The sequence below is a fragment of the Ictidomys tridecemlineatus genome, chromosome 3, assembly GCF_052094955.1.
Source record: "Ictidomys tridecemlineatus isolate mIctTri1 chromosome 3, mIctTri1.hap1, whole genome shotgun sequence".
NCBI lineage: Eukaryota > Metazoa > Chordata > Mammalia > Rodentia > Sciuridae > Ictidomys > Ictidomys tridecemlineatus.
In genome coordinates this window covers 3,831,823-3,858,787 of record NC_135479.1, presented here as the reverse complement: position 1 = coordinate 3,858,787, position 26,965 = coordinate 3,831,823, and the positions used below count along the sequence as shown (strand labels likewise).

At 42.9% G+C, this 26,965-nt stretch overlaps 1 protein-coding gene across 9 annotated transcripts in view; it reads left to right on the top strand.

Annotated features, from left to right (window-relative positions):
- Tnrc6c (trinucleotide repeat containing adaptor 6C) overlaps nt 1-26,965 on the top strand; it is a 123,764-nt gene that overhangs the window by 74,283 nt on the left and 22,516 nt on the right. For 6 of the 9 annotated variants that reach the window (XM_078041551.1, XM_078041546.1, XM_078041552.1 and 3 more), the window contains 7 exons: nt 2,584-5,181; nt 15,877-16,092; nt 18,493-18,659; nt 22,253-22,333; nt 23,751-23,808; nt 24,607-24,749; nt 26,099-26,272. In XM_078041551.1, the coding sequence (XP_077897677.1) occupies nt 2,584-5,181; nt 15,877-16,092; nt 18,493-18,659; nt 22,253-22,333; nt 23,751-23,808; nt 24,607-24,749; nt 26,099-26,272 (3,437 nt within the window). The remainder of the gene's footprint in view (nt 1-2,583; nt 5,182-15,876; nt 16,093-18,492; nt 18,660-22,252; nt 22,334-23,750; nt 23,809-24,606; nt 24,750-26,098; nt 26,273-26,965) is intronic. The other 3 variants (XM_078041548.1, XM_078041544.1, XM_078041550.1) reach the window with 2 other exon arrangements.

Sequence of the window (26,965 nt, the reverse complement as noted above, 5' to 3'; positions counted from 1 at the left end):
TAAAGGGTTTTGCAGGTTTTTATTTTTGTTTTTTGGTTTTGTTTTTGTTTTTTGGTACCAGGAATTGAGACAGTCTTTCAAAGTTGCTTTGAGACAGGTCTCTCACTAAGTTGCCAAGGCTGATTTTAAACTCCTGATTCTCCTGACTCAGCCTCCCAAGACTCTGAGACGGTACCACCCCTAAATGTGTTTTACTTATGTAGAGTGTGTTTTTGTGTATGGTATTAAATAAGGGAATTTCCTTTTTTTTCTTTGCATGTGAGCAGGCAGTTGTCTAGCAGCACTCAGTAGTAGCTGGTCCTCCCCTCTCTGCTAGCCTGGTGCTGTCTTCTTCAGCCTGTCACTCATCCCATGTATGACCACTCTAAATGTGGACTGAGTGAGCCTCAGACATCAGTTCACACAGATCCTCGCAGCAGACCATTAAGGCAAGGCCCATGTTCCACAGTGCAACAGTTATGGCACAGAAATGGTGGTACTGTGTATTCCAACTGGCTAGTCCAGGTTGCTGACCCCCTGATGCTCTAGTTTAGAGGTGAGTGGCCTGCCTCAAGGCAGAGCCTGTCCTCAAGGGAAACTGGACATGATGAAATGAACTCCAGCAGAATTTGCTGACTATAAGCCATGATTGCAGTCTAGAAGCTTGGGCTTGCTCTCTGTCTTAGTGATGAGTGGCTCATTGATCCCTTTCAGTTAGTTACTGCATAAGCTAGTTTTTCAGAATACATGCAAAACCAAGAGGGGAAATTATCATAAACCAGAGTTAAGAGAGTTGGCCCCTAACATTTAACAAGAGAAAGCCTGGTTGTTTTATAGGAATTTAGGTACTTAAAATTTTTTGTTACTTGTTTTCATTTTCACCTGGAATTGCCTACCTACTTTGGAATGACCTGGAGCATAATTCTAAATTCATCATATTACTTTTAATCAGGCAACAAAGCTCTCTTTTTTAAGGTTGATATCAACTTTAGAATAATCTTTTGCAAGTATGATCATTTTTACATACTTTCTTATTTTTCCTTTAGTGTCATCAAACTATTTCTCCCTCTTTTGTGGTGCTAGGAATTGAACCCATTTTTTTTATTTTGAGACAGGGTCTTACTAAGTTGCTTAGGCTGGCTTGGAACTTGAGATCTCCTCCCTCAGCCACCCAAGTTGCTAGGGTGACCAGTGTGACCACTCCCAGCTAATTTCATGAAGCTTTTTAAAGGGGAACTTCCTTGGGAAGACCATGCTTTAACTCTCCACAGATAATATCTTTTTTTTTAATATTTATTTTTTAGTTGTAGTTGGACATAATACCTTTATTTTATTTATTTATTTATTTTTATGTGGTGCTGAGGATCGAACCCAGGGTCTCGCACGTGTGAGGCAAGTGCTCCACCGCTGAGCCCCAACACCAGCCCTCCACAAATAAGATCTAATTGAAATAAATTTGAAGAGAACATAATTACAGGAATCTAAAAGAGAAGGAAAAATTTCACAGTGTATTTAAAGAAACTCCACTAAGGATATCAACATGTGTTTGTTGTACCTTTTGTTTTAATGATTTTCAAACATTACTTTTATTTTTTAGTAATACATACTTGAATAGCCTACTAGAAAATTTATTGAAATGTAAGTTTGATTACAACATTGGAAATAATTAGAAAATCACAGGAGATAAAATGCAGTTATGAAATGACAGATACTTAAGTATAGAAGTTCATTTATGAATACACAACCATTGAAACTCCACATCATGTACAACCTCAAGAATGGGATGCTAATTAGAATAAGTTATACTCCACGTATGTATACTACATCAAAATTCACTCTACTGTCACGTGTATCTAAAAAGAACAAATAAAAACATTTTTAAAAAGAAAATAAGTTCAGAAGGAATCCCTAGAAATCCAAAAAGATACCAATTGTAGAGTCAAGAATTTTTTAAATTAATGCACAAGAAACAGTGATAAAGCAAATTACAGATTAGACCAGATAAAGTAGTAAATACAGTGAAACATTTCTAACACTTAGTATCTTGGATAACGGAAGGTAACTTTCTCTAATATGTCTTCTCTCTCCTTGCCTTCCCCTCTCCCCAAACTATTGGCTATTATGTGACTCCGCAAAGCATTTACAGTTCTTCCACTGAAAGAGCTTCATAGGGTTCTAGGGATACCGTAACTAACTAGAAGTCGGGAAGAGGAGCACCACAAGCTGTACTCAATGGCCCATGTGAACACAGCGTCCTCGCCAGTGCTCCACAGAGTCCACCTGTTCATAGGAGTTGCTTGGTCAAAATTTCCAGAGCTGCCACTTTCAAGTGAAGCCATTCCCATACATTGTGCCTCTGCGCAAGGGGGTGAAATTATGATGTGGTGGTGAGAAATAATGTAATTTTAGAAACATTACCTCTCTTTATACTGGGAGCCATTAAGAAGATACATAGCCTTTTTTTTTTTTTTAATGTCACTTTTAGCATTTGTCATTCAGAATTGAAAACTTGAAACAAAGAACTTCCCCAAAGACTGTTTGACAGTTGATTCATTAACAAATGGGAGGAAAATCTAATTTTGAATTTTCTTTCATCTTTTTTAGATCTTGGTCACAGTGGACTGACAGATCATTATGAAAATTCCCACTGGGGACAGCAGCCCTCTTACAGAAGCGATGCCAACTGCAGCTGGGAAAAAGTGATAATAGATAGGACTGACCAGGAGGCGTGGCCTTCCATCACAGGAACAGAGACTGAATCTGCCTCAGAATGTCCTACAGACACTGACTCTGCCTCCAACTGTGGCTCAGAAAACAGTAGCATGGCTACAGGGAGTGCCCAGGGCAGCTTCACAGGACATACCAAGAAGACAAATGGCAATAACGGCACCAACAGCGCACTGGTCCAAAGCCCTTCTCATCAGAGTGCCCTTGGGGCAGCAGGAGCTAACGGGAGTGGAGGCACAGGCAGAGCGTGGGGCGTAGCCACCAGCTCCAGCTCTGGCCTGGCTCACTGCTCTGTCAGTGGTGGGGATGGGAAAATGGACACCATGATTGGCGATGGGAGAAGTCAGAATTGCTGGGGTGCTTCCAACTCCAGTGCCGGCATTAACCTTAACCTTAGTCCTAATGCCAACCCAGCTGCCTGGCCTGTACTTGGGCACGAAGGAACTGTGGCCACAGGCAACCCTTCCAGTATTTGCAGTCCAGTCAGTGCCATAGGTCAGAATATGGGCAGCCAGAATGGGAATCCAACAGGCACTCTAGGTGCGTGGGGAAACTTGCTGCCACAAGAGAGCACAGAACCACAAACGTCCACGTCTCAGAATGTGTCTTTCAGCCTACAACCTCAGAACCTTAACACTGATGGACCAAATAACACTAACCCCATGAGCTCCTCACCAAACCCTGTCAATGCAATGCAGACTAATGGACTGCCCAACTGGGGCGTGGCTGTGGGCATGGGGGCCATCCTCCCTCCCCATCTGCAAGGCCTTCCTGGTGCTAATGGATCATCGGCTTCTCAAGGCAGTGGGGGTGGGGGCGAAGGGATAAGCAACTCTGTGTGGGGACTGACCCCCAGTAACCCTGCCACAGCAAATAGCAGTTCTGGGTTCAGTCAGGGGAATGCAGACACTGTGAACTCAGCATTAAGTGCTAAACAAAATGGATCCAGCAGTGCTGTGCAAAAGGAAGAACGGGGAGGGAGCGCCTGGGACTCGGGGCCTCCTGCAGGTCCTGGGGTACTTGCCTGGGGGAGGGGCAGTGGCAGTGGCAGCAGTGGCATTGGTAACATCCATTCAGGAGCGTGGGGCCACCCCAGCCGAGGCTCCTCTAATGGTATGAATGGGGAGTGGGGAAAGCTCCCAAACCAGCATTCCAGTAGCGACATCAGTGGGAAAGGACCAGGAGGGTGGGATGGCCCCAGCTCTGCCAGCCAGACTCCTGCCTTGCAGCCTAGCAGTGAACATGTGAACTCTTGGGCCAAAGCTGCATCTTCTGGAACTACAGCGAGCGAAGGGAGTAGTGATGGGTCTGGCAATCACAATGAAGGAGGCCCTGGGAGGGAAGGAGCAGGAGAGGGCCGGAGGCGGGATAAAGGGGTGATAGACCAGGGACATATCCAGTTGCCAAGGAATGATCTCGACCCAAGAGTTCTGTCCAACACTGGTTGGGGACAGACTCCTGTAAAGCAAAACACTGCCTGGGAATTTGAAGAATCCCCTAGGTCAGAAAGAAAAAATGACAATGGGACAGAGGCCTGGGGTTGTGCAGCTACTCAGTCTTCAAACTCAGGGGGGAAGAACGATGGGTCCATCATGAACAGTACAAATACCTCTTCAGTATCGGGGTGGGCCAGCTCACCGCCTGCTGCTGTGCCAGCAAACACAGGCTGGGGAGACAGCAACAACAAAGCACCAAGTGGCCCTGGGGTCTGGGGGGACTCGATAAGCTCTACTGCTGTTAATAATGCTGCTGCTGCCAAGAGCAGCCATGCTTGGAGTGGGACCGTGAATCAGGAGGACAAGTCACCCACCTGGGGTGAGCCTCAAAAACCCAAATCCCAAAACTGGGGAGATGGACAAAGATCAAATCCATCCTGGAGTGCAGGAGGGGGAGACTGGGCAGATTCATCATCTGTCCTTGGACACCTGGGGGATGGGAAGAAAAATGGCTCTGGATGGGATGCTGAGAGTAATAGATCAGGGTCTGGTTGGAATGATGCCACAAGATCTGGGACCAGTGGCTGGGGCAGCAGCACAAATACAAAGGTGAATCCAGGTACCAACTGGGGGGAGTCCCTAAAACCTGGTCCCCAACAGAACTGGGCAAACAAGTCCCAAGACAACAATGTGAGTAACTGGGGAGGAGCTGCTTCTGTTAAACAGACAGGGACAGGCTGGATTGGAGGCCCAGTGCCAGTCAAGCAGAAGGACAGCAGTGAGGCAACTGGCTGGGAAGAACCCTCTCCACCGTCCATCCGGCGAAAGATGGAAATTGATGACGGTACCTCAGCTTGGGGGGACCCAAGCAACTACAACAATAAAACTGTAAACATGTGGGATAGAAACAACCCAGTTATCCAGAGCAGTACCACCACCACCACCCCCTCCTCCACAAGCAACCCTGCACACCGGGGCGGGACACCACCCCCGCACCAGGCCAGCACACAGCTGAATCGGTCACCATTGCTTGGGCCAGGTATGGAAGGTGCTGTAAGCTGCATTATAAGTACAAAAATAGTTTCTTCTCATTATTTATGTATAGTGGTCGTATAGCAGATGACAGTGAAATCACTTTGTGCCCTGGCCTTGTAGCATCATACCTGAATATCATCCAAAGAGAATACATAAGGCAGGATCCCCTTGTGCTTTCTATGCACAGAAGGTATAGAGCTGTTCCCTTTCTTGTTCAGATTACCAGAGGGCACTTATGTGAAGTTATATTCAGTTGGTGACTCTTGATTTGTCTGGGTTCCTCATAAGTTATATAACTGTTGGACAGATTGTATCTTGTTACAGGAACGATTTTGAATTCTTTTTTCATTTTAGCCTCATTCGTGTATTTTTCAGTGTTACTTCCTATCTTCCTAAACATCATTTTAGAGATTCCCCAATGTTTTATGTCAAGTTCATGCTTTGAGAATCAGAAATGCTCTGATATTTATCAGTCACTAAGTTTGCATAGGCACACTCTCAGAAGATGTTATTTAGCCTTTGCCCAGTTTTTTAAGCCTTTTTAAATAATCCGTCTTTATCATAATCACAAAGGCTTCTTCTAACATGTGCTGTGCAGATAGTCCAGGTCAACCCCTATACCACACACCCAAACCCCCTCAATGTCAGCAGCAAGCCATGATCATAAGATGGGAGAGGAAAGAAGACCCGTGTCCTCTTCAGAAAGGGTTGGGGCCCATTGTATTAGTTTGTGTTAATTTAGAAATAATAGTCTTCAGCTCTCTCAGATAAGCCAGTGGTTCTTAGCCCTGGCTTTCCTTAGAGTTAGTTATCTGGGAACTTGGTGAGGTGGAGGGGATGACAGTCCCAGAGAGTGCAATTCAATCTGTCTGGAATGAAGCTCAATTCACTGGTAGTGTTAAAGCTCCACAAGTGTTTCTGATATGTGGTTCATACTGAAAACAATTTTTGTAAAATGTAATGGACAGTTGTACCAGTCATGTTTTTATTTCAGTTGAAGATCCTAAAATCAAACTAAGACTTGTGTTTTGAGTTCCTTCATGGTGCAAGTGGAAGAAAAGATGAAGAGATAATTCAACCTTCCCCCAGAGATAATTACGATATTGTTGAATTATAGTAGAAAAGAGAAACAGGAGTATGGCTTTGGGATGAAGAAGGTTGTAATCTCAGCTAACTATGCACTGGTTAAAGTGTACTTAGAGGAACAACATCAGTTCTGGACCCAAGGGACTCGGAAGCTTCCTGTAAGGGGTGCAAATAAAATTCAGTTGGACTTCGTAACTGCACAACTTGCAATAGTCCCAAATTTCTAATTGGAATATTGGCCTATGTACAAAGTATCACTGTCCATTAGGCATGGAATCTGCCTAAGCAGTGAAGGAGATTGCTCACCAGATTTCAGAACTTCTTAGAGGTGGGAGGCACTAGAAAGCACATAATCCTGCTCCTGGCCTGGTTGCATTCTGAAGTCTCTTTTGCCAACTTAGTAAAGAATCAGGTACCTCCGCCAAGGCTCCACCCACCATGCCCAGTATACTTGTTTCTTGCCTCTGTTGTGCTCTTCCTTGGACTGCTCCTGAGTCAGCTTCTCTCTTGGTTTAGTAATTATGCTTATAGTTTTGTCTCCTGAAACAATACCAGAGTTAATTTCTCTTCTGTACTGCAAAATCTGTAGCAACTGACTGATTGTCACATTTCACTGACCTGTAACCAGGAGATGTTTCTGCTCCTTAAAGCTTTCCTTAAACTCACAGTTTTCAGTCCCTCTCATGGTCATCTGGGAAGCTGTTTCCGTGAGTCCCTTGTGTCCAGAACTGATGTTGTTGCTCTAAGTACACTTTAAACAGTGCATAGTTAGCAGAGATTATAACCTTCTTCATCCCAAAACCATACTCTTAGAAATGCATTCTAAGTTTCTGTTAGCTCTTTGAACCATATCACATGCAGTTTTCCTCAAATTGAATTTATTTTTTATTTATTTTTTATTTATTTATTTTTGCATTACAATTCTTAATACACCATTATACCATAATTTATCATATCTCTGATTATATATAAGGTATGTTGACACCAAATTCACATCTTCACACATGTATCAAATTGAATTTAAGAACACGTCTTTCCTCCTAAGGCTGTGATAAAGTCACCCCTCCCTTTCTCCCTCAGAACAGCTCTGCTGCATGGTTGCTCAGCCCCAAGTGAAGAGCTCCATCCCTGGCCAACTGTTAGGATCAGGGCTTCCAGTGTCTTGAGAGCATTTTGACCCCTGATTCTGTATGCCTACAGCACCATTGATGTTCCTTCTAGCTTTATGTTGTCCCTAAACTTTACAAACATGCCATGAAGACAAGACTAAGGATAGTCTCTGGCTAATCAGTCATCTTATAGATAGAACCTGTCGTCCAGAATCCCACCTGTGAGAGTGCAGTGTTTTTCACTCTTGGCATTAGTGATTCCAGAAGGCCCATAGGGGGCAGCAGAGTAGTACTGAGTGCCAGTTGATTGTCATGGGCAGACACGTTGGTTTAAAAAAACCATCCTGACTAGCAGACACTGCTGGACAGACCTGAGTGGAGAATCTGGTTCCATGGCTGCCTCACTCCATTACCCCAGAAATCAACTGTAGCTGGCTCCTTGCATCCCTCTGCACCCCATGTAGCTCCCATGAGGTGGCACAGGGAACAAATGGAATAAACAAATAGGAGTTCAAAGTAGTTGGAGGTCATGATGGAGGAAAGCTTTGAGAAAGCAACAACTGGAGTGGGCTCAGGGGTGGGTCAGTCTGGCCTATGTCTATTTGAGCCTGTTCCAGAGGTCTGGGAAAACAAGGAACAGTTGTAAGCAGATCTTGAACCACAAGACTTACTTTTTGTGGAATCAGTCAATCTGTCTGTAAAATGAATGTAAAAAGAAGCCATGCTGGAGAAAAGGTGGCAGTGGTGGTGAAGATGGGTGGAGGGGGCTTAAAATGAGTGACTGTTTGGATGTGGAAGCCACGAAGGAAGATGGACTCAGGGCTTTGGCGAGGGACAGATGATTGTGTCATCTGCTGGAGTATATGTGAGCACAGCAGAAGGCACAGAAATCAGACATGTCCAATGCCCAAATTGGACATAAAAGACTAGGTCTTAGTGCAGAGCTGGCTGAAGGTGCAGCTATGGGAGAGTGTCCATGAGCACAGGGGTTAGGTCAAGAGGAAAAGTACATAGGATTGTAGAGTTTTGAGCACAGAGATGAATTAAAAAAAAAAAGCGAGGAAAGAATGAGGATATGTGGGAAGGGAGGAGAGCCTTCATCCAAAGGCAAGGTGCTCCTTGTCCATCTGGTAGAGGAGAAAAGGGTAGCTACACGGGTAGGCCAGTGTTCAGTGGCTGACAGCTCAAAGACACCAGTGCCAGCCCAGAGTGGAGAGGAAGAGGGAGAAGTGGAAGTGTGAAGGAGAGGAAGCAGCATTGGCCTGTGCCAAGAACAGACCCCAAAGGGCTGGGCAATGTCAGGTCCCAGAGACCACAGGGCACAGCACTGCCTTGGAGCACAGCAAGGAGTGAAGCAGCAGGGGGGACCATGGCCTGTGGGACTTGCAGCAGGGGGACCATGCATGAGCAGTGATGATGCTGGAGAGAGCCCCAGGTGGGTGGGGTGCGTGGAGGAGTTTGTACAAGGCAGCAGGGCATTAGCAGCTTTTGGGTTTCATGGTAAGCATTCAGCAGCTGGGCTGAAATGAGAACTGTCCTCTTTGCATCAACTCAGATGCCTCTCTATGGAACCTCCCCCGTTCACCTGTTGCATGTGGTCCTTCAGGCTCCTCTCACTTCCTTGTAATTCACCTTTACCTCCCTAATGCTGCCTGCCTTATCAGGGATCCTGTGTGGATCCACCTGCAGTTCAGTGTCACTACATGAGCCATCCAAATCACAGGCCCCACCTGATCCCACAACCATGTTCTTTTGACCACATTTTCTCTGTGTATCAGTGTTTATTTGTTTGGGGCACTGGGGATTGCACCCAGAGCTACTTTATAACTGAGTCACATCCCCAGCTTTTTTTATGTTTTATTTTGAGACAGGATCTCTCTCAGTTGCTTAGGTCCTCCATAAGTTGCAGAGGCTGGCCTTTAAATTGTTACCCTCCTGCTTCAGCCTCCCGAGTTGCTGGGATTATAGGTGTGCACCACCATGCCTGGCTGAATGAGCATTTTTAATGAAAATTTTCATATAAAAAAGTTGCAGACTTCTGGCTACTTTTGAAAACCTGTAGATCCTGACATGTTGGATTCTTGGTAGCAATCAACTAGTGTGTCTGCTCCTTTTGCCCCTATCCCTGCCGGGCCCTGAGGGTCCCAGACCTAGGGCTTTCAAGCAGTAGCCTTTGGTCATCAAGCTTGTGCTGTGTCCGTCTTATACCAGGGCAGTTTACATTAACAGGCTGCTTTTGGGGGGCATTTGAATTTGTGATCACTATTTTCTACTAATGTATAACTGTCATATTTAAGCACTTAAATTTTAAGAAGTACTTGAAAGTGAGAGAAATCAAGAAAAAAAAATATTGCCAAAAAAAGAATCTGAAAATGAAGACGTTATATAGTATAGTGAGAGAAGCCACTATACAGTGGCTAATACAGCTTGAAAGTCCGCTAAGAAAAATAAGCCTTTTAAAATGCTATCACCATCCCTTGCCACCACCATGGCCTGTCCCACAGCTGCGCTCTCAGGTGGCCTGGTACCTTGTGACCTTGTGCCAGGAACGTCTTCATGTACCATCTCCTTTTACAGCCAAGACCTAGGGGCTCACAGCTTACAGCAACACCTGTGTGCCTGGTAGTAAAGTCCCATGTGTAATCTGCATATGGGCCTGCAGACTGCTCTGAAACATCACACCATGACACCCTGCAGAGCTGGGAACCACATGGCACATGATGACAATTGTTCCCTTCCATGTATCATTTTAGAAGACACTTTTAACTGGTTTTTAATAGACAAGGAACGTGAACTTTACCCTGATAAAGGTATTCTTTTTTAGTTAGAAGGACCAAGTTCATTCTTTTATATGAAAAATACTTACATTTGTTAACAAATTACACAATGTAGTTTCACAATGTAAGGAGAAAACTCTCATGACTCACTTTATCCCAGCACAAGTAGCTGTGTCTGTGTTCCTTCTCTCCTGCCCGCTCCTGAGCCCTGTGCATGAAGCAGTATTGTATAAGCAACTGTGAATTTAAAATTTTACCATATAACAGAGACAAAGAATTAACAGATTTTTATTTATTTATTTTTTTTTTGGTAAGACCTTGTACAAAAACTGTCAAGTTCGGTGTATTACACAAACACACAGAAGAGAGTTACTTAGAAATGTTTCTTACTTATATAAGATTAATCTCTTTCTACCACAAGTGGAAAGTGGCAGCACTAATGTATCATTTCTCCACATTACCTGGGGTATTCAAGCCTCAGACCTGAGCCAATCCATTTTTTTCAGTGAGAGCCACATTTACCACTCTGGGGGATTTCAAGTGCTCGAAGCCTGTCACTCTGCAATATTCTTCTGCCTACCTGTTCTTTGAGCATGTTCAAAGAACAGGTAGGCAGAAGTTTCACACCAGTTCCTGCCCAGTGACGACACCGTGCACATGTGCCCACCAGGTGCCTGTTAGCCACAGACTGGAGCTGTACCTATCCATAGCTCCACTGGGATCCCCCTTCCTAACAAAGCCTCCCACTTGTCTGCCTATGAAGTTTCTGCCGTTTATAAATTTGGTGTTTTATAAGTATTCTGCAATTTTGCTGTTGTCCTGTGCTAATTTCATGTAATTGCCTTTTTTAAAATATTTCTTAGTTATACATGGACTCTATGTCTTCATTTTGTTTACTTACTTTTATGTGGTGCTAAGGATCAAACCCAGTGCCTCGCACATGGGAGGCAAATGCTCTAGCACTGAACTACACCCCAGCTGCCTGTAATTGCCTTTTATATTTCTGGGTTTAAGTTTCTTTCTAAATGTCGATCATTGTCACTTATGGGTATTGCACCCTCATCATACAAAATATGGTTTCTCAATAACATTTTGCATATCCAGTTTTATAGGAGCAAATGATATGTCAATCATCTTTTTCTTATGCTTGTGTTGATATTAATTAGCTATCTGCGAACCTGAGAAAAACTGATATCATGTTAAGAAATGCAGTATACCTTGGATAACTGGATTGCTGAGACGTGGCTCAACCCTATTCTGGAGGTAGAACAATAGTAACAATCTACAGAAATTTTCCTGTGCCTTTCTTTTTATTGGAGCCTATAAGCCACCTAAGGAGGGCTCTCGAGGCCCACTGATGCAGAACACCAAGTTGTATCCCCTGGCCCAAGAGGCACTCCTCTTGGTGTCATCACCCCAATGGCTTAGTCTGACCTGAGCAAAACAGGACCTGAAGTTGTTACGCATCATAGAAGCAGGCCATTTCATTCACTGGTGGGGAAGTGACAAGAGCAAGAAAATGCAAACACAGCATTTTACTTATGTTTCTGAGAGAATTAAAAAAAGATCCCAAAACTACTTATCAGTGTGATTACCCAGTACATTTAGAAATAAATATTCTGGGACACTTAAAAATCAACTTGCAGACATACAGAACAGTAATTGTGCTATAACTGTTTAGCACAATTACCTCACAGGTAACTCTGAATCTAATGGGGATACAAGGAGAACCCTCAGAGATGATTTCTTTCATCCCTGAACTCTATCAGGCTTCCCCAAAAATGCACAGATAATTTGAAAGGGATTGGTGTGGAGAAGAGAAAACACTATAGTCTCCCCAAGGTCAAATGTGGAATCCAGTGTAAACGCCACCCAAGCTAAGCTAGCAGCCCAGTGGGGTCATGGAATTTTACCTGTCTTCAATACTGGATAGGAATAAAGTATTAGGTCCATATGTCAGTCAGAAAACCAGAGGGAAAGTATTGTGAATGTTGGTCTTATTTTGAGAGAGGGTCTCGATAAGTTGCTGCAAGACTGGCCTCAAATTTGTAATCCTCCTTCCTCAGCCTCCCACATTGCTGGGATTACAGGTATGAGCCACAATACCCAGCGTAACACAGATGTCTTAAAATTATATTACAAAATATTAGGCCAAGCATGGTGGCACACACCTATAATCCCAGTGGCTGGGTAGGCTGAGGCAGGAGGATCGTCAGTTCAAAGCCAGCCTCAGCAATGGCAAGGCACTAAGCAATTCAGTGAGACCCTGTCACTAGATAAAATACAAAATAGGAGTGAGGATGTGGCTCAGTGGTCAAGTACCCCTGAGTTCAATCCCTGGTACCAAAAAAAATAGAGGCATGACTTCAATTTGATAAACTAAAACCTGGGGAAATTGAATTTAGGGGAGCTTCTCCCTAGTTAGGTGTCTCACCAGTAACAGATGCTAGAGAACAACTCCCTTGCTTAAGAGCTCCTGTCCTAGAAAGTTTGGTTATTGTTCTTTGATGTAAAAATGGTACCAAAAACTAGTGTCACCTAAACCAATCAGCAGTATATTCTTACAGCTCAACTGTTTTCACACCACAAATCCAGGAACCGTTTCTAGTGACCTTAGCAGGCAGAAGTAATTCCATTTTAAGCAACATGCAGTCGTTTGCATGATCTATGCTTTTTGTGGATGTGGGTTGTTTGGAGTGAGGGGATTGCACTGGGTTGTTTTTTGGTTTCCTGTGCTTTGGGGGGCTTGGTAAGTGGGTAGTCCTGCTACAGAGGTAGGAGGGATGCATATCAATGTATGCAGTGCATGAACCACTTACACAAATGCTCTAGCTGTATGTACCTTCAATTCAAAATAGATGACTAAGGCAGTTGAAAACAATGCGGCCTCCCAAGTGCTAACAAGAAAGGATAATTTGAAACCTATACTGGTGTGCTAAAATCAAGACTTAGCTGTCTCCATTCCTAATGCCTGTGCGACATGGTGCCCCAGAGGGAATGGCTTTTCAGCAGGACCCCTGTCACTCTAATAATGTCCCCTCTAATGGGCTCTCAAAGAGCATCCATTGATATGAAACAGAAACATCAAATGCCTACAGGACAAAGCATTTGGAAAAGGAGGATGCTTTGCACCTGACGGCCTTTGTGTATAAGGAGCTCCCAGCTGAGAGCAGCAATGCCATCTTGGTTTCAAATAGGAAATGTGCCTCAGTCAGTCGCCATCCAGTGCTGCAGCACATTTATATGAAGTTCACAGAGGAAGAGGCTTTGTTAATGCTTCAGTCAGTACCTAAAAATGCCAGGTACATCACAAGCGTTCAGTAAATGCTAGTCAGTTAAATTTTTAGTCCTTTATTTTTCTTTCACTTAATTATGACTGGCCGCTTTTTAACTAACCCTTTTCTCAAGAAGGATTCCCTGTCACACTCAGGAAACTACATTAGTTGGGTCCATGGAATAAGCTAGAACTGATTTCTGCTTTTGTAGAAGAGAGAGTGCAGGCCACTGACAGGACTGTCGTGTTCACAGTGGGATTCTGAAGGAGGGGAAGAGTAGCTCTTGCCCTGTGCCTTTTCTGAGTTCATGTCTTCCCCAGCTTCCTGGTCCCTCCAATCTGATGAAAGGCAAAAATCTCTGTTTGGGGCCACTAATAGTATGCTTGCCTGGTGTGCAGGAGGCCCTCTGTTCCATCCCTAGTACTGCAAAAAAGGTGGGGGAAATATTCAAATATGAAATGAAAGCTACATATCCTTGTGGTGTTTTGGTACTTTATGATTCCCAACTATTTGTTCGATCAGAGAAGCTGAAATCAGAAGCAGTGATCCCAGAGGTCACAGTATAGAAATATTTTGCAAAAAATTGAGTTATTTGAAGGATTTTTTTTTTTTTTCTGTTTTTCGGGCTGGGGATGTAAGCCAGGAACTGTGTGCCAAGCACATGTTTTCATGCTCTACCACTGAGCCACATCCCAGCCCAAGAGGATCACTTTTAAAATTTTAACAACTATATCTTAAATGTAAGTAAAAATTTGTTCTACCTCATCAACCCAAGTTTAAAATACTCCCTGTACATTATTAACAAAAAGGATAGCAAATTTACTCTAGCAGTAAACACTGAACAATGGAGATTATGTGTATTTTAATATTACAGTATAAATATATTAATATGTTAATATTTATATTAAATAATATAAATTATTATTTATAATTGTTTTTTGTCTACTGAAAATACTTGGTTTGCACGAAAAATGTCTGTTACACCTGCATAGCACTTCCTAGAACCTTGGATGGTGATGTTGTGCTCACCCTGAAGTGCATGTAGGTTTGCATTGTGTATGTATTAAGATAGAAAAAAAATGTATTCTTGATTTTTGAGTACACAAGTGCTTTTATATTTATGTCTAACATTTGGCTACATGAAGCTTATGAATCATTTACCTTCTACATAAAAATACTCTGTAGACTTTGCTGCTGCTTTTAACAGAAATTAAAAACATTCCATAAAAACCAGTTGGAATATAATTACTATAGTCCCAATATTTATTAAGGTTTTTTTTAATTTTTTTAGTTATAGGTAGATATAATACCTTTATTTGTTTGTTTGTTTGTTTATTTATTTTTATGTGGTGCTAAGGATCGAACCCAGTGCCTCACATGTGGTAGGCGAGCTCTTTACCACTGAGCCACGACTCCAGCCCAATATTTATTAGTTTTTACTTGTTTAAGTTATTTGGCCAGATGGTGGTGCATTCCTGTAATCCCAGTGGCTCAGGAGGCTGAGGCTAGTGGATCTCAAGTTCAAAGCCAGCCTCAGCAATTTAGCGAGGCCCTAAGCAACTCAGGGAGACCCTGTCTCTAAATAAAATATTAAAAAGGGATGGAGACGTGGCTCTGTGGTTAAGCACCCCTGGGTTCATTCCCTGGTACAAAAAGGGGGAAAAAATCTTATTTGTAATGTTGGCCTTTTAAAAGAGTTGGAAATATAAGATTGACAAATTCTAGGTGAATTTTCCATTTAGTTACAGTGAATCAGTATATTTATAGCTGATTGGTCTTTAGCAATGCCCACATTTTTTAGTTTCCCAGAGCATCCATAATTTTTATCAGCTACGTTAATTTTCTTGATTTAATTCTGTTCCTGCAATTTGTAAAGCTTTTCCCCAATATGCATTATTTTCTGTATAATTATAGGCAACATTACTGTTAGCAGTTGCTGGTAATCAGGAATGGCTTCCATGTTATTGGTAACAATTTGCATAATCTATTGCTCATCCTAGAGCTTGTAATTTAAAATGATTTGTAGATTGCATGTTCTTTTGTTATCAGTATTATTGCATGTTATCAGAATAATGAATATCAAGGGAACTGATTCCTTTTGCCTTTAGTAAGAAAAGTAATAAATTTTATCATTGAGGTAGTAATACTCCCATTGAGACCAAATCATTTAAAATTTGCTTTAACTGTTTTTATTTTATACCCTAAGCTTTCTCTTGCATGCAAAGTCTGGTGTTGTTTTCTAATCTTCAATTACTATTTGGAATCTGATCATCTCTCTTGCTGAGATAACCTACTCTGTGAAAATTACAACTGGTAGGAGCTGTCAGCAGTGTGACCTGAACTGTGGCAGGTGCAGAATCATGAGCATTGAGTTGATTTTGGAAATTGGATGGCAGTTTTACTTTTTCTTTCTGTTTCACTCCTATTATGTCCTCTCTGGCACCCTTTTCAGTTTCCTCAGGCTGGGGAGAAATGCCCAGTGCTCACGCAAAGGCTGAAAACTCATGGGGGGAGCCATCCCCCCCTTCCACCCTGGTGGACAACGGCACAGCCGCATGGGGGAAGCCACCCAGCAGTGGCAGCGGGTGGGGAGATCACCCTGCTGAGTCAACGGGGACATTCGGAAGAGCCAGTGCTCCCACTGCCACCCCAGCCCTGTGCAAGCCAGGTGAGCCAAGCACTCTGCATGCCCTGATCTAGGGATGTAGAAATGGTTCAAAGCGTTCTATGTAGACAGATGCTTTTCATTGGATTTGAAAACACTTTCCTTTTTTAAGCTGTCACACTTGTTCATTTATTTTTTGGTGCTTGGAATTGAACCTCAGGCCTTGTACATGCTGCACACACACACTACCACTTAGCCCCAGACCAAACTGAATTTTAAAAATTAAAGTATTAGGAAACAGTATACCTCAATCTATTTATACTTTAGGACTAACTTTAACCAAGACTATAAAGAAATATTTACCACATCTAACACATGAACATAAATGAATTTTTAACAGAAATCCCATCCTCTCCTCCTTTTAAAAATAAATATAGGGGCTGCGGTTATGGCTCAATGTCAGAGCACTTGCCTAGCATGTGTGAGGCACTGGGTTCAATTCTCAGCACCACATAAAAAATAAATAAATAAAACAAAAGCATTCTGTCCATCTACAGCTATAAACAAAAAAAAAAAATACAAAAAAATTAAAGCAATCAAACATACTAAACATATACTGCATGTTGAGCACCCTCAATCTGAAAATTCAAAGTGTTCTAAAACCTGAAAATCCTTGAGCCTCAATGTGGCCACATGGTAAAAAAAAATTCCACCCTGACCTCATATGCTAGGTTCCACAGGTGTATAGAAAATAAATAACACAAAGTCACCTGCAGGCCACATGCACAGGTAGATGGGAACACTGAGCTACTAGAGTCACCTGCAGGTTGTATGAATAAGGTATATATGAAACAAACAAATTTTGAGTTTAGACATGAGTCCTGTCCTCATGTCTCACTTATGTACATGTAAATAATTCAAATCCAAAAATGATCTGAAATACTTCTGTTCCCCAGCATTTCAGTGAGGGCTCCAACTGCAGTTCTCACTCTTCCTTTGCAGTATTTGTGCCTGCTGATTAAACTTATTCATCAAAGAAGACAAATAGAACAGATTTTTTTTTTTTTTTCCTTGAGATGAGTCTTAAAAACACATATTCATAGTGGTCTGAAACTTCTTGCCTTATTTTCATCTTATAAACAAAATTTCACTTTGGGTCTTCCTGTTCATACTTAAAACAACTTGGAAAAAGATGGGACTGGGGTATGGCTCAGAGGTAGAGCGCTTGCCCGGCATGGGTGAGGTCCGGGGTTTCCTAATTATAAGATGGCTGATTTAAGTCTGATGTGAAAATTAATTGTTCAGCCCAGCACAATGGTGCTTGGGAGGCTAAAGCAAGAAGATCTCAAGTTTGAGGCCAGCCTCAACTTGAATTGTGTCTCAAAATGAAAAAGGGCGGGAGACATAGCTCAGTAGTACAGCACCCCTGGTTCTGTCCTCAGTACCAGGGGGAAAATTGTTTACATGGCTGCAGAAAGCATCTTATTTTCTTTGTATGTTGTTAGATGTCCTAGATCTTAAAATATAACTCCATTTGATTTTGTGTTTTGTTGACAGTAGATGGTATGTTCCAGATATCCATCAGTTGTGCTAGAAGTATTTAGTCCATTTCTGTTGCTTTTGGTTACAAAGCTAAAGGATAAGGGAACTTCTGGGTATTTAAATTCACATGCCATTTTGAAGCAGTGTATTTTGTTTTTAGAACTTGTCCATGAGGTCAAGTTATGTGCCTATCTACCTCGTAGATGTCAAATTTTCATCATCTTAAAGACTTTGGGTATCCACAGTCACCTAGTTTGCCCTTTTTTAGTTCTTCCAAGAACTAGAAAATGGGGATGCTTTGACACCAAAAATCACTTTCTATTTTTAAAAAGAGGAAAAAGTAGCATCCTGAAATATTGAGCTTCTTCCCCAGCGCTAGGCTTCTGTGCTGGAGCTGTGGGCATCTCCTGGGGAGCTTGTCAGAAATACAGATAGACACCCTAGGCCAACAGCCTGCCATGTGATCCCCACCGACTGCCACTGTGGTGAGGATTGAGAAGCACTGGCCGCATGGCATATTGCCCACTGGCTTAGACCAAGTGACAGCAGAGCCATGTGGGGGCAAAGACACTTTCAGGAGGCCTCATTCAGAGCAGCCTTTTCACAGAGTACAGACATTGCCACGCACTCCTTAGGGCTGCAGGGTTCCTTTCACACTGCTTCACAGTGGTAGTGTAGTTGGTTAAGGAAGTTTGGAACAGCATGGACTGCAGATACCTGGAGTGCAGGGGAGGAAACACAAGTGTATCTGCGTCATCCATGATGGGAGGAGAAAGGCCCTTCTTAGGTACCAGGGAAAGGAAGTGTGAGAAGGTGGATCATACTGTACCCACTTTTCCCCGCCTCCCCGGATTTCATTAGAGCAAAACTCCACATGCCTTAGGGAGGGAATTTGATATTTCCTGTTTGCTCTCCTTCCAGCTTCCAAATCTATGCAAGAAGGCTGGGGCAGTGGTGGGGATGAAGTGAACCTGGGCCCCAGCCAGTGGGAGGACGAGGAAGGGGACCTGTGGAACAATGCTGCTTCCCAAGAAAGCACTTCCTCCTGCAGCTCCTGGGGCAATGCCCCCAAAAAGGGACTTCAAAAGGTAGGTACAGTGCTTCTACAGGAGAGAACTAGCAGTTTTGGAGGTTCTGGTCAGTGGGCCTTATTGCCTTGGGCCTGTGGGGAGGCAGCACATCATAGTGAAAGCTATGGTGGAACCAAGCTGCACACCTCCTGGCCAGAAAGTCAGAGGAGGAAGGGGTCAGGGAGGAAGGCACAGCCCAGCCCCAAACCCAAAAACCTCCCTCTAGGCTCTACCTCCCAGTAATGCCACTCTGGGCAGCAGCCTTCAACACATGGGCCTGTAGGGGACACAAGTGGAACTGTCAGGAAGAGCACATACAGAAATATAAGAGCCCAGTTGTTCCTTAAGCCAGACCTCTCAGAGTCACAGAGGGGCAACACAGTGCAGGTTCTTCTCACTGGAAATGTGTTTTAGGAATGTAATTAAATTTTTTTAAAATAATGTTACTCATAGCTAGGCACCATGTGCATGGCCATAATCTCAGCAACTCAGCAGGCAGAGGCAGGAAGATGTAAGTCTGAAGCCAGCCTGAGCAATTTAATGAACACTGTCTCAAAATTAAAAAAAAAAAAAATTTAAGGTTGGGGATGTAGCTCAGTGGTAGAGCACCCCCGAGTTCAACCTCCAGTACCCCCCCCCAAAAAAAATTATGTTAATATGTAATGCTTCTGTTGTTATTATTGCTGTTTTTAATAAAACTAATAAATATTTTTTTTAAATTTCTCAGCTTTAACTTCAAATACAGTAAATGTTGATAAACACAACATCTATAAACAAAAGTTCTTTGGGATGTTTAATCTTTAAGACTTAGTGTATAATGGGGTTCCCAAACTAAAAAGTTGGATAGCTGAAGTGTACCATTAACTAGTATTGAAATAAATGAGAAGCCATCTGGAAGATACTGAACCCCCAACTCACACCAAGATAAATTCCAATTACATCACAAATTTAAATATAGAAATATAAAATCATGATTGTTATAAAAACAATATTGCAGTTGGAGGGACATTTCTAACTATGACTAAAATCTTCAAGCCATAAAAGAATTTTAGATTTCAATAATAAACACAAAAACCATGCATAACAGAAAATAAGCTAATCAGAGACAAAGTGCAAATAACAGGCAGGGGAAAAAATTGTAACTCACATCACAGAATTGATCTCTTTGATACTTAACAAAGTCCTAGAAAATGGTTTTTAAAACAACCGGAGACCAGGACTGGAGTTGTGGCTCAGCAATAGCACACTTGCCTGGCATGTGTGAGGCACTGGGTTCGATTCTCAGCACCATGTATAAAGAAAGAAAGAAAGAAACTGTATCAACAACTAAAACAAAACATTTTTAAAAATAAATAAAACAACCGGAAACCAATAAAAAACAACAGAGAAGGTGATCTTCAATTTCACAGCATAATAATCTCAAGTTTTATGCCTTTTTTTTTGGCAAAAGAATATGTGAGCATCATATAAAACTTTAGTTCAAAAAAAGAAGTACTGATATTATTTTTAAAATATTTATTATTAAACTGTCTTTGGTGCAATATTAGGGTGTTTTGAATACTGATGAATATACATTAGGGTTGACAGCCCTACCAGGCACCATGGCCCCAAGCCTACAGTCCCAGGGGTTTGGGGGGTTGAGGCATGCACCACCAGGTCTGGTGTGAAACTGCACATTTTTAAAGAAAAATCTATAAATAGGTTATGGTTCAGGTATGTTGATATGAAGAGTTCAGCAAAATACATTGTTCAGTAAAAAAGGTAAGGTACTGAAAAAGATGAATAGTACACTTAGAGTTTTGTAAGGGAGAGTCACATGTATGTACACATACTGGGTTCTGTAGAATGTTCTAATTCCTTGTAAATCATGTGAATGTATTACTGTAAAGAAAATTTACTTTAGAAGAACATTTTAGAAAAACATAGCAATAAGCAGAATCCAGGAACTAAAACCAGGCCCCGTTTACCAGCAGTAGTAGAAGTAAGTGATTGCAGACATCAAAAAGAAGTCTCTTTATGGTTGGGCTGCCAGGTAATCAGTTACAATGGGACTAGAATTAACCAAATTGGTTAATTAAAATGTAGTCTTGTTGGGCCTTTTGGTGCATGCCTGTAATCCCAGCAGCTTGGGATGCTGAGGCAAGAGGACTGCAAGTTCAAGTCCAGCCTCAGCAACTTTGTGAGGCCCTAAGCAACCCAGCATGACTCTAGATAAAACAGAAAGGGATGGGGACGTGGCTCAGTGGTTAAGCACCCCCTGGGTTCAATCCCTGGTACCAAAAAAATAAAAATAAAACATATTCTGGTTTGGTGTGGCTTCAGCAACATGGTAATGGCGGAAACAGCCCTAGATGAACTGCTTGCTGGAAGGCATAAGGCCGCTCCACATGCTCTACCACAGTTACAGCAGGCTCCTGCTCCAGAACACACAGTGAGGTGTATTCTTAGAGGGGGCATTTTTTGTTTGTTCATTTTTTGAGAATGAGTCTCACTGTGTCACCCAGTTGCTTCTGAAATGCTGGGCCCAAATCATCCTCCTGCCAAGTAGCGGAACTACAGGCAGGATTTCTGTTTTGTTTTGTTTATTGTCTTGATTTATCAGTAGAGCCTTTGTCAGTGCAGACTCAGAGGGAAGTTACTCTCCAGGCTCTGGGCCTTCCTGCTGGGTTCTCTCTTCCTGTAGGTGACCTGTCCCCCTTTTCTTATTCTCTCTCTGACATTTTCCTTCTTCCTCCTTTCCTCTCACCTGAGGGTTACAAATGACGAATAGTTAATAAAATTAAAAGGTTTGTTTTCTTCTTCTTGCCCTTTCATTCATTGCAACAAACCCCCTGTATTTTCCATTGAGAGTAAAGTTTGTAAAAGGACAAAACCATGCAATTTGGAACATTCCTTGTGATTATTTAATAATGAAAGTAGTACTCTTTAAGAGCTGGGCTGTAGCAAAGTGGCAAAGCTTGTGCCTAGCATGCGTGAGGCACTGGGTTCAATCCTCAGTACCACATAAAAATTAACAAATAAATAAAGGCATTCTGTCAGCTATAAAAAAAATTAAAAAGAAAGAAAGTGGTATGCTCTTGTGACAAGCCAAATTGATTCCCTAGGAAGGGGAAATAATCACCCTGGGTTTTGTAAGTCCATAAGTTACACATATTAACCAACCTGGTGCTGCACCCTGCAGTTCTCTGTAGTATTTGTCACAAGTACTATCAGGGACCTCATGGAGTACAACACAATTTAACACTAACAAAAAGGTCCCCCAGGCCTGGGGCTGTAGCTCAGAAGTGCCTAGCAAGTGTGAGGCACTGGGTTCAATCCTCTGCACCACACAAAGAATAAGTAAATAAAATAAAGGTATTGTGTCCAGGGCTGGGAATATATAGCTCACTTGGTAGAGAGCTTTCCCTGCATGCACAAGGCCCTGGGTTCAGTCCCCAGCACACACACACACACAAAAAGAAAAAAATTTAAAAGGCATTGTGTCCATCTACAAATAAGTATATCAAAAAAAAAGATCCTGTGACTTCTAAATTATCAAGAGATTCAGCTGCCTCCTGTTTCTAGGAGAAATGCAACTCTTGGCCCTTCACCTTGCCTGCACTTCATTCCAGGGCATGAAGACATCTGGCAAGCAGGATGAGGCCTGGATCATGAGTCGGCTGATCAAACAACTCACAGACATGGGCTTCCCAGTGAGTGGTCTCCCGTTACTACTCCCCCATATTTGCCCAAGTGAACAGCTGTAATTGTTTCTTACTCAAGGAAGGCTGTGAGGATGAGGTTACTGATGTCATTAGCTCGTAAACCCCCTTTGGTGGGCAGTTTAGGCTAGGTTTGAACTGCAGCAAAAGACCCCACTCAGTTTCCATCAAGAAAGACATGAGAGGGGCTGAGGATGTGGCTCAAGTGGTAGCGCACTCGCCTGGCATGGGCCAGGCACTGGGTTCGATCCTCGACACCACATAAAAATTTTAAAAATAAAGATATTTTGTCCACCTAAAATTAAAAAATAAATATTTTTAAAAATTAAAAAAAAGACAAGAGCTTTTTCATAAAGTAGAAACTACATGATTTGTAGCTTCCATGGTTTATATAATTTTTTTATTATAATTTATAGTTAAAAGTGAATTATATTAGTTAATGTAATAGATTGAAGAAGATTACAAGAGAAAGCTTGGTATAAATAAATACTAAAGCATCATATTTTCAAAAAAGTCATTCTAACCAAGCCTGTTTAATTCCTGAGTTTCTGATGATGTATAGGGAGAATTCAGATCTCAGTGTGTGTTCCCACTGGTAAGTAAAAACTTACCAGTTTGTTTATTTCCTAAGGGAAATGACAGGGATTCAGAGAGCCAGGGCTATCACCCATGGTCGCTGTGTAGTCCCTTTGAATGTCTTCTTTCCAAATCCTTATTCAGATGAGTGTCTTCACTAGGTAACCTGTAGGATGGTGCCTCAGGCCAGGCGTACCTGCATTGTGCAGGGCACTGCCCCTGTGGCCCAGCTGCTGAAGTCATCATAGCACCCTGGAGCTTCTGTTGTCCACTGGATCAGTCAGCTCCAATCAGAGGGATAACAACCAAGATAAACCTACTTGGGTTTTTTTTGTTTGTTTGTTTGTTTTGCTTGCTTGTTTGTTTATTTCCTGTTTCTTGGAGGAAGTTTGGATGGCAGAGCCTAGAGCTCATGGCATGGAAAAGAACCCCTAGGCTGACTGCAAGTGACTTTTAACAGTTGCTGGTTCTAGAGAGGCAGGTGGGATAGGGTCTTCCTGCATCAATGTCTGGCCCTGCTGTATCGGCCGGGTGGCATCCCTGCTGAATCATTACTATAGAGAAGGCACTTGATGGAGAACTTAGAAGGCTATCCTAGAACCCTGCATTATGTTCCTAAGATGTTAAATATAAGTTCTTCAAGATCCACAGTCATTTTTAATTATGGGTGCTTTCTGTTTAAAAGAAGTCTGTAGTCTCAGCAGTGGAGAAAAGCATTTCCAGGTCCAAACCCTAGCCATCACAGCACTCTCCACAATGGTGGTGACCACGCTGCTCCTAGCCCTCCCTCTGCTGCTATATGCTGCTGACAAGCACTCTGCTTCCTCTGCAGAGGGAGCCAGCCGAGGAGGCCCTGAAGAGCAACAGCATGAACCTGGACCAGGCCATGAGTAAGTGAGAGTGTCAGCAGCACTCACCAGAACCACCAGCAAAATACAGAAAATACACAAAATGGGGCACAGAAATACAGAAAATAGGACACTGAGTGGACCTCAGGAAGGAAGGACAGACTCATTGTACAGTGTATGACCTGGGTTTGACATGAGATTAATTGTTGGGTGATTCATGTTTCCTGCCAATCTGCACATTCCCACAGGTGACCACAAAGATGCCATAATTATTGATTTGGGGGTTACAGACTTTAGTGAGTAGGCAGATTTTTCAGGTACAAAATCTGAAAAATAGTGGTAGATGGTGTGATCAGGTGGGGTTGAGATGTCAGAGCAGAGAAGCTTGGGCTAGTAGAAGCAGTGAGCACCAGCTTTTGAAAGACTTGTACAGTAATACAAAGTTAAAGTGACCCAAACAAATGCCGGTCACTGGGCCAGAAGCTTCCAGGAATACAAAAGCGGTTTACTTTTACAAGACGGCAGTAATGGGAACTGAGGCCACAAGGTGAGTAAGAAGAGCCATTCTCATAAGACAGTCAGGAAGGCCCTGACACTGGTGGTTTCAGGGGGAAGCAAGCATGTGAAGCCTGGGCAGCTGTGGGTGCGCTCCTCCAAGGGGAGGCAGCAGGGGTGCCAAGGAGGCCCAGGGCTGGTGAACCAGCATCTGAGGGCTGTTGTGCCCCTGCTGCTTTCTGAAGGGCTCAGGGGTCTCTTCCCTGAGGCTGGAGCCAGCACCTGCTCTGTGTCAACATCCATGACCTCATTTGCTTTTCATGTTGTTCTGTATTTGTGCCCCAGGCGCTCTGCTGGAAAAGAAGGTGGACATGGACAAGCGTGGACTGGGAGTGACTGACTATAATGGGATGGTCACCAAACCCCTCGGCTGCCGCCCACCAATCTCCAAAGAGTCTTCCATGGACCGCCCCACCTTTCTTGACAAGGTAATAGATTTAGGCAGCTTTTAAATGAGAAGTGTTTTCATTTAAACTGTGTCCTTAATGCAAGTCAGATTAAATTTTTGCTAGACTTTGAACTTTTTTCCCCCTAATATATGAAAGTTTAACTCAAAGGCATATGTTTCACAAATGATGTTACTAGAAATGAAAAATGCTGAATTGAAAACTAATCTTCATTGTTGCTGTGGGAACTTATCTGGTTATCCACTTCAGTCTGTCCAGTACGCAAGGTCATCACATTTGTTTTACTGCCTAATTTCAAATATGCAGTTCTTCCATTTGGAAATTATATGTGTAGCCTTGAAGAAAGGGAAGTGGCAGGGCTGAGCTCTGGCCAGCCAACCATGTCAGTGACACCCACAGCCCCCGTAGACAGCTCCCTGCACATTCAAGTCCAGGTCAGCTCAGTCCTAGTTATCATGGAGTGGTGTCCCCCTCCAGATTGGTGGACCTACAAAGCAGGGAAACACATGTTAGATTTGATCAGAATGATCCAACCCTGAATATAAAGTTGAAACAAGAAGGGATGTGCTTTAGAAAACACAGGAAGTCTCCCAGGAGGGCTCTTGCCATCCTTGATAGGATTTTCTCTCTGTTCTTAGAACCTCACCAATACACTCCACTTCAAAAAACTGGGCTGTGGAGTGAACCAGGAATGTATTAAACTAAAAAATGATTTGTTCACTTGAAATTCCAAATTAACACAGCATCCTGTACTTTTATTTGCTAAATCTGACGACCCTGAGAGTGGGACCATGACCTATTTGCTTATATTTAAAACAGAATAATATTGCAAACGGGTTGTGACATTGGATGAAATCAATTTGTTAAGACCTTAGCACATAGTATGCCCTCAATTAATATAAGAAAAAAAACTATAATAGGATTCTGTATGTTTTATGACTTCCACTCATATTAGGTTAAACTTTATGAAATTTCTGAGTGCCAAGGTCAAAGCTGGTGAATGTCAGAATCCAGCCCATGTGTGCCTCAAGCCTTGCTCCTATCTTCTCAAAGAACCTGTTTGAAACTGGATATACTGTGTTCTCCAGATCAGACTTGGCCAGCACTTCTGGTCCCTCCTCCTCACTCTCCCCAGTCAGGGGCAGCAGTGTCTGAAGGCAGTACTAGAAGCTAATGTATGTGTTTGTAGAATGTTTTCAATGAAAACAGCATCTTAATCCTGTTTCTCTTTTTCTTTCCCCTCTTCTTTCGCCCATGCTGTCCATTCCCTCACTCTCCACACTCGCTCTTTTAACTCTCTCCATCCGTCCCCTTCCTCCTTCCTTGGGAAACTGTTCGGTGCTTTGTCTGCTGGTGGACGCTGCGCACAGCTCACCCTTTCTTTCTCCAATCAGGATGGCGGCCTCGTGGAAGAGCCCACGACTTCACCATTTTTGCCTTCCCCAAGCCTGAAGCTCCCCCTTTCCAACAGTGCACTCCCCAATCAGGCCCTGGGTGGGATTGCCTCAGGGCTGGGCATGCAAAACTTGAACTCTTCCAGACAGGTAAGACTGGGGAGAAAGCTGACTGTGGTCTCTGTTCACCTGCCCCTTAGAAAGATGTGTTCCATGAAAACACTCTTATTTTCCATTAATACTTTTATTTAAAAATACAATCAAATATGGAAGAGTAGTTGAAAATACCATAAGAATTTCTCTCAGGTATTTCAGGTAAAATCAGGAATTGAATAGGAGTTCCTGAAATTTAACAGTGCAATAGGAAATGTTTGTTACTTTTACGCTAAACCAAAACATACTTGAGTCTTCCCATGCCCTGGACACCAACTTCCTGCTAATTTAAATGCTGATGTGTTGCCAAATAGTACTGAGCTGGAAGAGAACCCAGGCACTCCCTTCCCATTAGAAGCAGAGGGGGCCTGTCTCGCCAAGAGATCCCCCAAGGGCCTGGGAGGCCTGATTGTCTGTTTCTCCATTTCTCCACCTTTCTGTGGATTCTCTGACTCCATGGTATTGAGACAAACAGCACTGTGATGGCTACAGGCCAGCCCTCCTGGCTAGTCTTGCAGGGGAAAATGCCCACACACACCTTTGCCCCTTTCTTGAAGTACATCTAGTGTTAGGGAGTCTGAGCAGGCCCTTTTGTGCCTGTGGTCTCCATGGGATTATCAACAGTGTCCTCTCCACTCAGAGATCCCAGTTGACCTTCAGTGCAATCCTGGCTCTTGGAGTTGCTAGCTT